Source organism: Pseudopipra pipra, chromosome Z (assembly GCF_036250125.1).
Source record: "Pseudopipra pipra isolate bDixPip1 chromosome Z, bDixPip1.hap1, whole genome shotgun sequence".
NCBI lineage: Eukaryota > Metazoa > Chordata > Aves > Passeriformes > Pipridae > Pseudopipra > Pseudopipra pipra.
Window position 1 is genome coordinate 34,642,158 of NC_087581.1, and position 12,452 is coordinate 34,654,609.

The window sequence follows — 12,452 nt, forward strand, 5'->3', positions numbered from 1 at the left end:
GTAAAACTTTCACAGAGCATATGTGCATGCAATAGCATGACCAATAAATTCAAGCAAAAAATTTTATGGTATCTCCTGTTTCAGGCTGGAATATCCCCTGTGCTTTCAGCACCACATTTATCACAAGGCATGTTTCCTTCTCTGGATCTTCATTCATTTCCTGAGTCAGGTAATATAATCTAATTTAAAGTTTTGCTTAAGAAATAGGTCAAGTCAAGAAGTTTAGGAGCTCATTGAATGAATTTATTACTCTTACTATAAGCAACCACTTTTGGCTTTGTTTCAAATTCTTGAGGGTTGAATAATGTTATATTGTGTGTAGATTATTATAATTCACACTGTACAAACTATTTGTGTATTTTCTCACAGCAGTAAAATTTTGTATGTTTGTTTTTGTCATTTTCTTTCTGAAGGTAAAACGGTAACATGTTTGTTTGGTATGGTTTGTATGTTTTTGTATGTAGCATATATTGTTGCAAGTCTCTGTTCAGAGCATCTGAAGTAATATTTATGACATTTAGTATGTACTTAGTCCTGTGATGACAGTTTAGATTATTTTCTTCTTATGAAGGAGTTATCTCCTATTTAGTTGGATTTATTTAAATTATAAAATCCTGAAACGATGATTGTTAGAAACTACCGTGTTTTAATAAGCAAGCATTTTGAATGAATTTTTCAATTCAAAATAGAAGATTGTCTGTGGAGAAACCACTTGTATTTAGTACTGTTTTGCTGTTCAAAGAGCTTAGCTAGATCCTAACATTTCATCTAGTAGTTACATTTGAAAATAAGCAAATATATCAGTATTATTTCAGTATCAATTTTTTTTGTGATGCCAAAACACTCAGCTGGAGAAAAGAGAACAGCTTCTCCTTTCTCAAGGTAATGATATATGTGGTTTGCAAATACTAGCGAAATTATTAGCAAAGTTAATTTTTATATCTACTTTATAGCTTGAAACTCAGTGTATGTGCAGTATATATAGAAACATGTATTTGTGCATCTTCATTTATTTTTTGTATGAGTTCCTTTGTGTCCAAAGGAAGTGTCTTTCAACTCTTAAAAATGAGGATGAAAGGAGGATGAATGCTGGCAACAAGTAATTTGAGAAAGTAATTAACTAGATTTAGGTTGAATAAAGTCTGATTTTTAATCTATACTGTACATACAACTGTATGATCTTTTTAAGTGATTCATGTTATTTCTTGATCTTCACCCTCCAAACTCAGGGATGCTTTTAAGCCTTAGAAAATAGCTCTTCATATAATTTCTTGAGAAGGATACTTTTTCCACAGTTACCTTAAACTTCAGTCTTCATGATTTTTAGGTGACTGACAAGAGCTTTACAAAACAGTGCAATGTATTTGTCTTGTTTATATTTCCATAGTAATGTCAAGTGGATTAAAAGCTTGATAGTCCTTAGGAGTCTCTCCTGAAATGGGAGATCTGTAGCAGGGAGAGATCCAAAGTAGTGCCCCTGATATTGAAGCAGAGGCTGCAGCCCTCAGCAGCAGTCAGGCCAGCAGGGGAGATAATCTATTAATATGCACCAAAGGCAAGATGAGCCACAGTTTGTGCTGTCTTTTACACATCCAGTAGTGAGAGAATGTTGATAAGGGAATTAGCTGATGAGAACTGAAATTTAAGATGACGTGATAGCTGTAGGTGTGGTGTAAAGTTGTGAAGGCAGGAGTGGAGGTAATTATAGAAACAGACTTTATTGGTTGCTAATTATGAGCTAGATACTTGGATATTTAAGCTTTTATAGATGTAGGCATAAAAATTCTAAGTCATAGTAATACCAAAATTTTAGCTGTCTAAACTGTGTATGTAATGTGGTTGTGAATTAATCCATAGAATCAGAAGAAGAATTTTATGATGCACTAAGCAGTCCTATGGAAGAAGTGACATTTTTTGAAGCCCCGTCTGGTTCCCTCAAGCAAGCTGGCAGTACTGCAAGGCAAAAAAGACTACGTAAACAAGAATCTTTGAAAAATATGACAGAATTCCAGCTCAGGTTTGAAGTTGCTGAGGTAAAGTTACTTGGTTTTTTAAAAATTTCTCTGAAGCACATCAGGACTGTAATTTCTCCTATTTGTTGTGTTCATAAATCCATGCCTGCAGAAGTATTCATTCCCCATTTTTTTGCCAAAACTATTCTGCAGAGTTTTTTCCAAGCCGCAGTTGTGCTTCTACATCATTTTCATCACTGAAATACTTTGCTTTATCCAGTTTTATCACTGAATTTTCTTTACCTATCACTCAAAAATCACATTATGTATTTGTTTTAGGTAAATATTTAGTTTTTGACATTTTTTTCTAGATACTGCTGTGTTCATTGGGAAAACTTCATTAATGTTTCCTCTTGTAACAAAAAACATATTTTTCTGCTCCAGTTTTTCCCAGATCCTGTTGTCTGCACACCTAAATCTATAACATCTTCATTATGCTGAGTTTTCTGTGGTGTTCTTGCTGCTTCAGACACAGGGGGGAAAAAAGAGTATTTTATCCAAATGCAAGACAACTGTTTCTGACTATATCAGCTGATCTAGTAAAAAAGGTGGTGTCTTAACACTATCATTGCCTTTATCATTAGACCATTAGTGTTATTGTTGCTAATCACTGTATTTTACTTTACATTTATTATACAAATAAATCATACAAATTCAGTTAACTTTACAAGGGATTGCAGAATGTCTTCAACACATCATAGCTAGCTTGCAACATACTATATACTAAAACTTTGCTACAAATAAAACTGAAATGAGCTGTTCTTTGTGTGATGACAACGCCTTGTTTAAGAACTACTAGTCTAAAGATAGATGCTGTATTTTACACTATTCTCTAATGGAAATTATCTTACAATCTGTAAGAAAAAAGTACAGTTGGGAATCTCTTAGAAATCACCTCTCCATTTGTTGGCTTCACAGTTTACTGGGTTAGGTTTTGATTTTCCTTATTTGTAGACAGTATTATATGGAAAGGAAGTGTACATATCTTTGTTTTGCTTTGGTTGTGAAGTTCAGATACAACAGTTCAGCTAGGTATTTATTTAATAACATTGTTGTCATGCATGGGTGCAAAAGTAGTAAATCCTGCTGCCTAACATTAATCTTGGGAATCTAAATTACCAGGAGTGTTCAGAGAAATTCCAATGAAAGCAGTAAACACTGTATGCTGACTGAAAATCTAGTTTTGACTGTGTTCAACGTTACTAGGTGCTATACAGAATTTAGTTTGTGTAACTAAATTATTTAGTTTGTGTAACTGTTACTTTGGTATTACAAGTGTGCATGTTTGAAGTTTTTGTTAAAATAGCGGCAAACAAATTGAGCAATGTTACTTGATGAATTGTTTATTTTTTCCAAGGTGTTTGCTGTATGTATTAATGTATTAATGTGTTAAATGGTCAATACACAAATACACATTAACTGGTAGAATGTATGTAAATATTTTATCCTATATAAAAACTAAGAGAATAATCCCCTACTGGTTTTGGGGGTGTGTGTTTTTTTTAGGTCTTAGTTAAATTATGCCGTTGTACTGATAATACTGAGATACCTGTGCTGCAGCTTGATATTTTGGGCTTAGGCACAGAACTTAAATTAAGAACATTTGACATGACTGCAAATGCTTTCCTTCGTGAAGTTTGTCTGCTGTGCCCAGAGTATATGGGTAAGTGTTTATAGTCTGATCAAAAAATTACTCACAAATAACATTTTGAATTTGTCTTCAAAAAGTCTTGTAGGACTTTTGTCAACTAGGGAATATTTGCTTTCTAAATTAAATATTGGGGGGGGAAGTAGGAGCTCATTCTCTTATTAGTGCTTTGGTAAATACGTTCTGGTGCTGATGATTTGAGAGACATCTAAGTAGTTTAGGTCTGCAAAAGAGGTTTTGTGATTAAACAGTAATGACAGTTAGTAGCCTAGGTTGTAGTATATAGATTAAGAAAGTTGTAGATTTTTTTCTTTTAAAAAAAGTAATCTTATTTTTTTGTGGGGTTTTTTTTTTAAGATGATAACGACAAGCCAGTTTACATAATTACTACATTGGATAATGTAGAAGATGATCTTCTCACTCTAGAGTACATAAAGGTGAGAAAAGAGCAGACTTTGCTTTTGAATTGTAAACCTATCATAAATAGTACAATATTATGGAGTAATTGTTGAAGGTTCTTCTCACTTATTTATGCCTTTAGCATCTTGAGTGTCATGTGCAAAGTTTGTCTGCTTCCTAAACAGAATAACTTGTACATCTTAAGTTGTAGTGGTTTTGAATATAAGTTCTCTCTAATGAAATTTCCAAACTTCTCCTGTTTTCTTTATGTGTTTTGTGTGCACTTTTGATGGAATAGACTGATATTAACGGACCAGAACTCAAAACTACCTATCAGAATGTTCTACAAAAAATAAAGGTATGATGTCTTTTTTTAACATAGTTTTCTCAGTGGGGAGACAGGCATATTGAATAAACAAAAGTTGTTCTTCTAGGTGAACTTTTCATCTTTAGATGTTCATTTGCATACTGAAGCTCTGCTGAATACTATGAACTATCTGAATAATCTTCTACCCAAACAAGAAACTAAAGTTGCAGGAGTCCCTGAAAAAATAGAGGAGAAGAAGGATGTTCTTAAGAAATTAAGTAAGTTTCTTTATTATATTTTTCCTCTTTTCATTCCTTTCTCTTCACTTAAGCAAGAAGAAAATGAATGTATTTTCTAGTTTAGTAAACCTGTTAGTGACTTGATATGAGAAATTTTGCTTGGGATTTATATGCTTATCCATGTGTAGTTTTCTGACACAGAGATTGAGACGTACCTTTGCTGTGCATTTGAGGCACTGAGTAGATGCAAATAAAAAATTCATAAATTGTCATTTTAAAATTTTTTTTCCTGGTATGAATTAAGGCTTTTGATGGCATTACAGTTATTTACAGTTATTTACAGTTATTACCTTATTCTTGAGGAGCATCAGTCTCCTCTTTTGCTTACTGTGCAGTTCAAAGGGACACTAAAATATTAAATCTCCTCTTGGAAAAACTGTAACTTTTATTATTTTGTGTTTCCCACAGCATCAAAAAAATCGAAGTATGAAGATGTTATTGACCTCAATATCTGTGCAGATTTATCGTGTTTGAGTATCTTTATTAGAGAGAAAAAACAAAGAATAGCTGAAATTCACATTGAAGGTAGGAGAAAAACTTTAGTCACGAAGATACAGAACTTTGTAACCAGAACAGTCTATAGATTTTGTATATCTTGTTTTTTGAGGTCTGGATAGCCAAGTGATCATGAGGAAAACAGCAACCGAAGTGACTGCAAAATTGAAGAACATCGTTATTTTGGATTCTGATGAGACAGCATTGTATAAAAAGGTATGCATTTGCATTTATTATTGACTTTTTTCAGTGGAATATTGATGCTAAATTGAACTTACTTATGGACTCAACTCTCTGCTGTGACTTTTTCAATCATGTTTTATGTATTTGGTGGGAGCAGCATTCTCTATAGACACATTGATTTTGCTCCCACAACCAGTAATTATTAGGCTGACATTAATTTGTGCAACTGTGATACCCAGTAATACCCAGCTGCTCATTACATCTCTTGTGCTGCTGACTTTAATGAACAGAATTATTCAAGCTGAGATTCCAACTGAATATTTTCAGCTATTTCAATGGATTTTTTAAATTTGATTTTTTTTTTTCATTTCTTGTTGAGATATTTGAGGTAAAAATGTCATAGGAGTGTGAGGTATTATGTTTATTTCAGAGTTAAGTTTCTTCAGCATGTAAGTTTTTAGAGTAGAGATACTGTATTTTTGTCTTCCTAAGGCTCTGTACATCACAGAAAAAGAAGTCTTCAACTTCAGAATGATATCATATGTGAATGCTACAGATGGCGTTGCATATTCAAATATGGATGTTGTTGACAATCGTGTTTATCTCACTGTTGGGTGTATTCAAGTACTTTTTGTCAACAAGTTTGTTTCATCTATTTTGGTAAGTTAAATTTCCCAGATACTGTTTCTTAGCATTCAAGTAACATTGTCAGAACCAGAAAAGGATTCTGTATGGAGTGATCACTGCTCTTACCAAATATAATTATAATTTTCCAAATATTTAGTATGTAAATTTTTATATATATATATATATGCATAGTTTATCATATTTGAGGAAAGATTATCCTATTAAAGGATTTGGAAAAAGTGTGTAGGAAAAACAGTCTCCTAAGAATAACTATGATTCTTAGTGTTTTTGAAGTAGTGCAGTTCTTAGTAATTAATTTCCAAGATCTGTATTCTTTTCCTAGGCTTTTATAAATAACTTTCAAGCTGCGAAGGAAGCTCTTACTGAAGCAACTGTTCAAGCAGCAGAGAAAGCAGCTACAGGTGTAAAAGAGCGTAGTTCCCGTTTGGCACTAGATATTAACATCAAAGCGCCTGTTGTAATCATTCCACAATCAGCAATGTCTGAGAATGTTCTTGTGGCTGATCTTGGTCTAATCACCGTGAAGAACCAATTCTTTATCGCTAAAACAAGAATGTGTTACAATCTTCCACCTGTTATTGACTCTATGACGGTGAAATTGAGTGAACTGAAGTTATACAGGTAATGTAATGTCAATATTTTCAAAATTCGTTAAATGCTTCTGGGATTCTTCTTCAGATAGAGAGCTTTGAGGAGTTGCTAAATAGTTAGTTAAAGGTTGGTGGTTGACAGATTCACTATTATCTTGAAATATAATGGCAAACTAACATTTTTTAAAAGCAATAAAATTGTATGGTTTAGGAAGAATAGCAATCTACATATCTTTAAATAGAAGCAAATGTTTTTATAGGCAAAATTGTTTAGTAGCAATGTGGATAGAGCCTTCCTAAATCTTCGTTTGTGAAGCCTAGCCATGATATGATGTTTAGTAGCATAGACTTATATATCATTCATTACTTTGGGACAGGTTATACTCATTTGTAACTGGCTATTTCAATGGGATTTTCAAGCTGTGCACAGCAGGAAAGGTACTAAGTCAGATAGCCATAAAAATCTGTTTGAAAATGGTTGTTGGTGCAGGGATTGGTGAGTGGAGAGGGAAGGGGGAAGGGGCTTTTCAAACACGGTTGAAGAGTACTGAAGAAAGAAGAAATTGCTCTCCACTGGAGATCAGGTAAGATGTCCTAACTTGCAAGAGTTTATATGATGTGTGCCTGGTAGGTGCCTGATGTCTCCTCCCTGACAAAGAAAGATGCCTAGCTGGTGGAGTAAGATTTTAACTAGAGCTATTAAGAGTGATATAAAGACAGTTTCATAGCACTGTTTAAAAACATTAAGGAAGTACAGAAATGTGTTTGTTAGAATGTGTAAGCAAAATATGTAAAGCAGGGAGTATTTTGTTTCTGTTCACAGATCCTGCTATGAGCAAGGTTCTTTGCAAACAGAAGTTCAGTTGCTGCAGCCAATCAATCTGGAAGTAGCTGTTGAACGAAATTTAGCTGCCACATGGTATAATGAAGTTCCTGATATTGAAATATCTGGCCGACTCAAGGCTATGAATGTAAGCACTCATTTCTGAAGTCAACTGTTAAAATGTTTGAGGAAAATGGATTTATTTTTCTCTCCGTTAAAGTCCAAGCTCATTTGTTAGGTTGTTGTTTGATTTCAAGACGTAGATGTAGAGTGGATTTTGTTGCTTGATAGGGGAAAAGGAAGCGAATAGCTTTCTTTTCTAATCTAAGTTCTGTGTTTCATCTGTGATACTGCAGGGAGACTTTGTACTATAAATTACTATTATTAGTTAAAACATATTTGTGCTGTTTTAGCCTTCTTTTACCTGTCAGTATCTTTCAAAGAAGGCTTGGAAAAAGTTGGGGTTTATTGGTTTGTTTAATAGCAGCATGAATTCATACCCATGACAAGCCTGAATATGAGTTAGTGCATGTGTTCATTTAAATTTAACATTAAAAAATATAAAGGTTGTCAGGTGTATGAGGAAAGCCATTTTGCCAGATTTTGAAATAGAACTCATAACTATTAATGTAAACTACCTTCTGACTAAATGCACATAACAGTTTTGGGTGACTGGAAGTCCAACTGCATGTGTACATCTAATGTTCTAGTTTCTAAACTGTAAGTTGGTAAAGAAATTTTTTGGATGAAAACAAAATAATGTATGACTGACTTCTGATTTCTAGAAATTACCATAAAGGTTTTGTGAATTTGAGAAAAACGTTTTACTTGTTCTTTAGTCTCCTAAACAGAGACTCATATGAGATTAATTTAATTTATCTGTTTACTTGTAAACTCACATTTTAGTTATGGAAAGCTACGTGAACTGAGTTGTAATTGTGATTTTAATTCCAATTGTTTTTAAAGCTAATTCTCAGTCAGGAAGATATTACTACAATACTGAGGACACTAAATGAAAATACAGGGGAAAGCTCTGGTGCATCAACATCTTTTCCAGAAGCAAAAGAATCAACTAGATATTGTAGTGATACGCATAGTACTTCACAGCACTCTGCAGGTAATATTTTCTAAAATGACATAGTCTGGCATTTTTAGGTATTATTATTAGTTTATTACTTTTGTTGGAATTGCATTTATAAAAGGATGGCAGATTCAGTTGTGTTTAACAATACTGTAGAATCACAGAGTCATTAAAGTTGGAAAAGACCTCCAAGATCATCGAATCCAACCTTTGAGTGAACACCACCACATCAACTAAACCTCAGCACTAAGTGCCAGATCCATGTAATTTCTTGAACACTTCCAGGAATAGTGATTCCACCACCTTCCTGTGAGCAGAAATTCTTCCTGATGTCCAACCTGAACCTCCCCTGGCTCACCTTGAGGCCTGTGTTGTCTTGTCCTATCACTAGTTACCTGTCAAAAGAGACCAACCCTTGCTACAACTTCCTTTCAAGTAGTTGTAGGGAGTGACAAAACCCGTGAGTTTCCTGTTCTCCAGATTAAACAACCCCAGCTATCTCAGCTGCTTCTCATAAGACTTGCACTCCAGACCCTTCCTTCACCAAGTCTGTTGCCCTTCTCTGGACATGCTGGGGCACCTCAATGTCTTTCTTGTTGTTAAGGGCCGGAACTCGACACAGGATTCAAAGTACAGCCTCTCCTCAAGTGCTGGCTGAGTATCACTTCCCTGGTCCTGCTGACTGTAGTATTTTTGATCAAAGCCAGGATGCCACTGGCCTTCATGGACACACTGCTGGCTTATGTTCAGCCGCTGTCCACCAGCAGTCCCACATCCTTTTCCACTGGGCAGCTTTCCAGTCACTCTTCCGCTCAACCTGTAGCGTGGCATGTGGTTGCTGTGACCCAGGGTCAGGACCCACCACGTGGGTTTGTTGAACCTCATGCTGTTGGCCTTGATTAATCAATTCAGCTATCCAGATCCTTCTGGAGAGCCTTCCTACTCTCCAGCAGATCATCAAGTCCCACCCAACTTAGTGTCATCTGTGAATGGACTTGATCACCTTGTCCAAATCATCAGTAAAGATGCTGAAGAGAACTGGTCCTAATACTGAGCCCTGGGGAACTCCACTGGTGACTGGCCACCAATTGGATATAATTCCATATCTGAGGATACCATGGCATTTATGACCACCAGGGCACACTGCTGGCTCATAGGCAGCTCACAGTCCACCAGGATCCCCATGTCCTTCTCCACAGAGGTGCTTTCCAGCATGTTGGCCCCAACCTGTACTGGTGCCTGCGGTTGTTCCCCAGGAGCAGGACCCTGCACTTGTCTTTACTGAACTTCAGGCAGTTCTCTCCCATTTATTCAGCCTGTTGAGGTTCTCCTTAAGGACTGCATAGCACTCTGGGGTATCAACCACTCTTCACAGCTTTGTGTTGCCAGTGAACTCACTGAGGAGGCATCTGCCCTTCCAGGTCACTGATGGAGAAGTTAAACAATACTGGGCCCAGTATTGAACCTTGGAGAACACCACTAGTGACAGGCCTCCAACTAGATCCTGTGCCACTGATTATGACCCGCTGGGATCTGCTGTTCACCCAGTTCTCAATCCACCTCACTGTCCACTCATCCAGGCCTCACTTCCCGAGTTTGCCCGTGAGAATGTCGTGAGAGACAGGGTCAAAGGCCTTGCTGAAGTTGAGGTAGACAATATCCACTGCTCTCCCCTCATCCATCAAGGTAGTTGTTTTATCATAGAAGGCAATCAGGTTGGTCAAGTATGATTTTGCTTTAGTGAATCCATGCTGACGACTCCTGATCACTTCCCTGTCATTCATGCAGACAGAGATGGCCTCCAGAATGCAGCTCTCCATCACCTGGCCATAATGTGAGGCGCGCTTACAAGTCTGTTGGTTGAATGTAGTGTCAGAGACTGAAATGGTTAATGATTTATGCATTCTAGGAGACTTTTGCAGGCTTTTGACTTGCATGATACCTCTGATGAGCAGTCGGGCCCCTCCCTCCCTCCAGTGCTGGAGGTGTGAAGTCCTGAAAGATAAGAGCTGAGCTTGCAGGCTTTTGACTATTGTTACATCTGACGAGCAATCAGGACCTTCCCTCCCTCTGCTAAACTTGAAAGGCGGGAGCCAGGCCAGACACAGGAGCTCTTGCGCAGGGCCCATGGAGAGGTTGGAGGCTCGAGGCATGGCCCGTGACACTGACCATGGATATGATAATTCATAACTTCTTGGAGTGTGGGGGCTTCCCTCCTTCACCCCCAGCAGATCAAGACCACCACTTCAACCAACAGACATGGAAGCTGCAACTATCAAGTTTTATCGCTGGACCCCGTGGGCGGTGACTATGGACATCTGTCCACTCTCAGCTTTTCTTTCCCTTACTCTCCCTTGCTCTTATCCTGCCTTTCTCTCCCCTATGCATTTTTCTCCTCCCCAGAAAGGTTATGACAGCACCCAAAAATGTTAGCTTACCTATTGATTATGACAGCACCCAAAAATGTTAACTTACCTATTGATTCAAAATTGTTAAAATAAATCTTATCAATATATGTTTTCATACACCGATTATTTAGTGTCGTTTCACTTTAATCCACCCCAAAGGAATTTTTGATAAAACGTGGGTTACCCCCCCCCTCTTTTCCTGGGGCGGGTCGTAATATGTGGTAACATCCCAACTTTAGAAAGCTGCCATGGTACTCTTTTTCTTATGTGTGCTGGTTCCATTGCTGTTCAGATTTAGATCTATTTGTCTTGTCATAGTTATGACACCCCTAAAAGTTCAATACGTCATTGCACATAGACTGCTCAGCACATACTAAATAAAAAGGCAAAGTTAAGAAAAGTAGCTTTCGTTGAATTACTGTATTAAATGTGAAAAACAGCAAAAATGTGGCAGATGAACAAATAAAGATGAAAGTAAGTTTGTATTCCTTGTAACATTCTGGCAAGGAGTACCATACTACACTAAGGGAAATTGTATATTTATGTCTTAAAGATGGTAAAAATCACATGTAGAATATATAAGGGGAGTGGTTTATATTCTCAAATGTTGTATGATTTTGTGAAAAGTAATTACAGAAAGCATGATAAACAAATCCTAAGTGAGGATGGATTTACATGTGGAAGAAAAGGGAAATTGTTGTCTTCATGTCATTAGTGAGGATGTTTTGGTTTGGTTTGGTTTTTTCCTTGTTTACAGCCAGGTAATTTTCTTTAGTGTTAACTGTTTTTCTGATTTCTGAAAGGTGTAACTGTTGTGACATCAGCTGTTGTGGAATTGCATTCACCTGTACAAATAAAAACAACACTAAAACTGGACTTCAAATTCGACTCTCTGACTTTAGTGTTGTATAGTCCAAATTCAAAACAGGTAAATATTATTTTGGTTACTAAGAGAAAGCAACAGCTTTAAGGTTGCCTGGAGTCCTGGAAATTCTGAACAAGAGTAGTTTAATTTATGAGGAGAGAAAGTGTTTTCTAGCAATAGTAACAAATGTGATGGAAATGATAAACAGCTATTTTAGCTAAATCACTTCGCAGATACTACAGGAAAGAGAATAACTGGCATAATACCTGGCATCTTCTGTGATCTGAGTAAAAATTTGATGGAAATTTATCTTAGTTTAAAATACAGTTTGGGAAGAAAAAAATGCAGAGGAACACAGCCTATGCATTAGTTACACGTACACATGTGAACACAGACACACAAATAATTTTTTTTTTTGGGGGGGAGAGAGATTTTGAATTTGTATTTACAGTAGGAATGCATTTATATTCATCTTGGTTTAAATTTACAGCAGATTTCTGACAAAAGATAATATTTTATTGTAGACTTATTGGATATTATTTTAGATTATGAACAATTTTCCAGTGTCTGGTTAAACACTGCATAGTCATAAGAGACAAAATTTAATTCTTAATTGACATCTTTGCATATGCTATGTGTTTTTACATACAAAGAAACCAAAATTGCATTACTTTCTTGTAAACATTGTCTCTCT

General features: G+C 36.2%; 1 protein-coding gene across 12 annotated transcripts in view; it reads left to right on the forward strand.

Annotated features, from left to right (window-relative positions):
- The window catches only part of VPS13A (vacuolar protein sorting 13 homolog A), a 105,765-nt gene that overhangs the window by 41,685 nt on the left and 51,628 nt on the right, over nucleotides 1-12,452 (forward strand). For all 12 annotated transcript variants that reach the window (XR_010426523.1, XM_064641317.1, XM_064641316.1 and 9 more), the window contains exons 24-36: nucleotides 85-169; nucleotides 1,858-2,033; nucleotides 3,519-3,675; nucleotides 4,018-4,097; nucleotides 4,358-4,417; nucleotides 4,494-4,644; nucleotides 5,074-5,190; nucleotides 5,273-5,376; nucleotides 5,836-6,003; nucleotides 6,314-6,612; nucleotides 7,405-7,552; nucleotides 8,371-8,521; nucleotides 11,697-11,821. Coding sequence is in view for 11 of the 12 variants with exons in the window: in XM_064641317.1 (XP_064497387.1) it covers nucleotides 85-169; nucleotides 1,858-2,033; nucleotides 3,519-3,675; nucleotides 4,018-4,097; nucleotides 4,358-4,417; nucleotides 4,494-4,644; nucleotides 5,074-5,190; nucleotides 5,273-5,376; nucleotides 5,836-6,003; nucleotides 6,314-6,612; nucleotides 7,405-7,552; nucleotides 8,371-8,521; nucleotides 11,697-11,821 (1,821 nt within the window). In the remaining variant the exon portion in view is untranslated. The remainder of the gene's footprint in view (nucleotides 1-84; nucleotides 170-1,857; nucleotides 2,034-3,518; nucleotides 3,676-4,017; nucleotides 4,098-4,357; nucleotides 4,418-4,493; nucleotides 4,645-5,073; nucleotides 5,191-5,272; nucleotides 5,377-5,835; nucleotides 6,004-6,313; nucleotides 6,613-7,404; nucleotides 7,553-8,370; nucleotides 8,522-11,696; nucleotides 11,822-12,452) is intronic.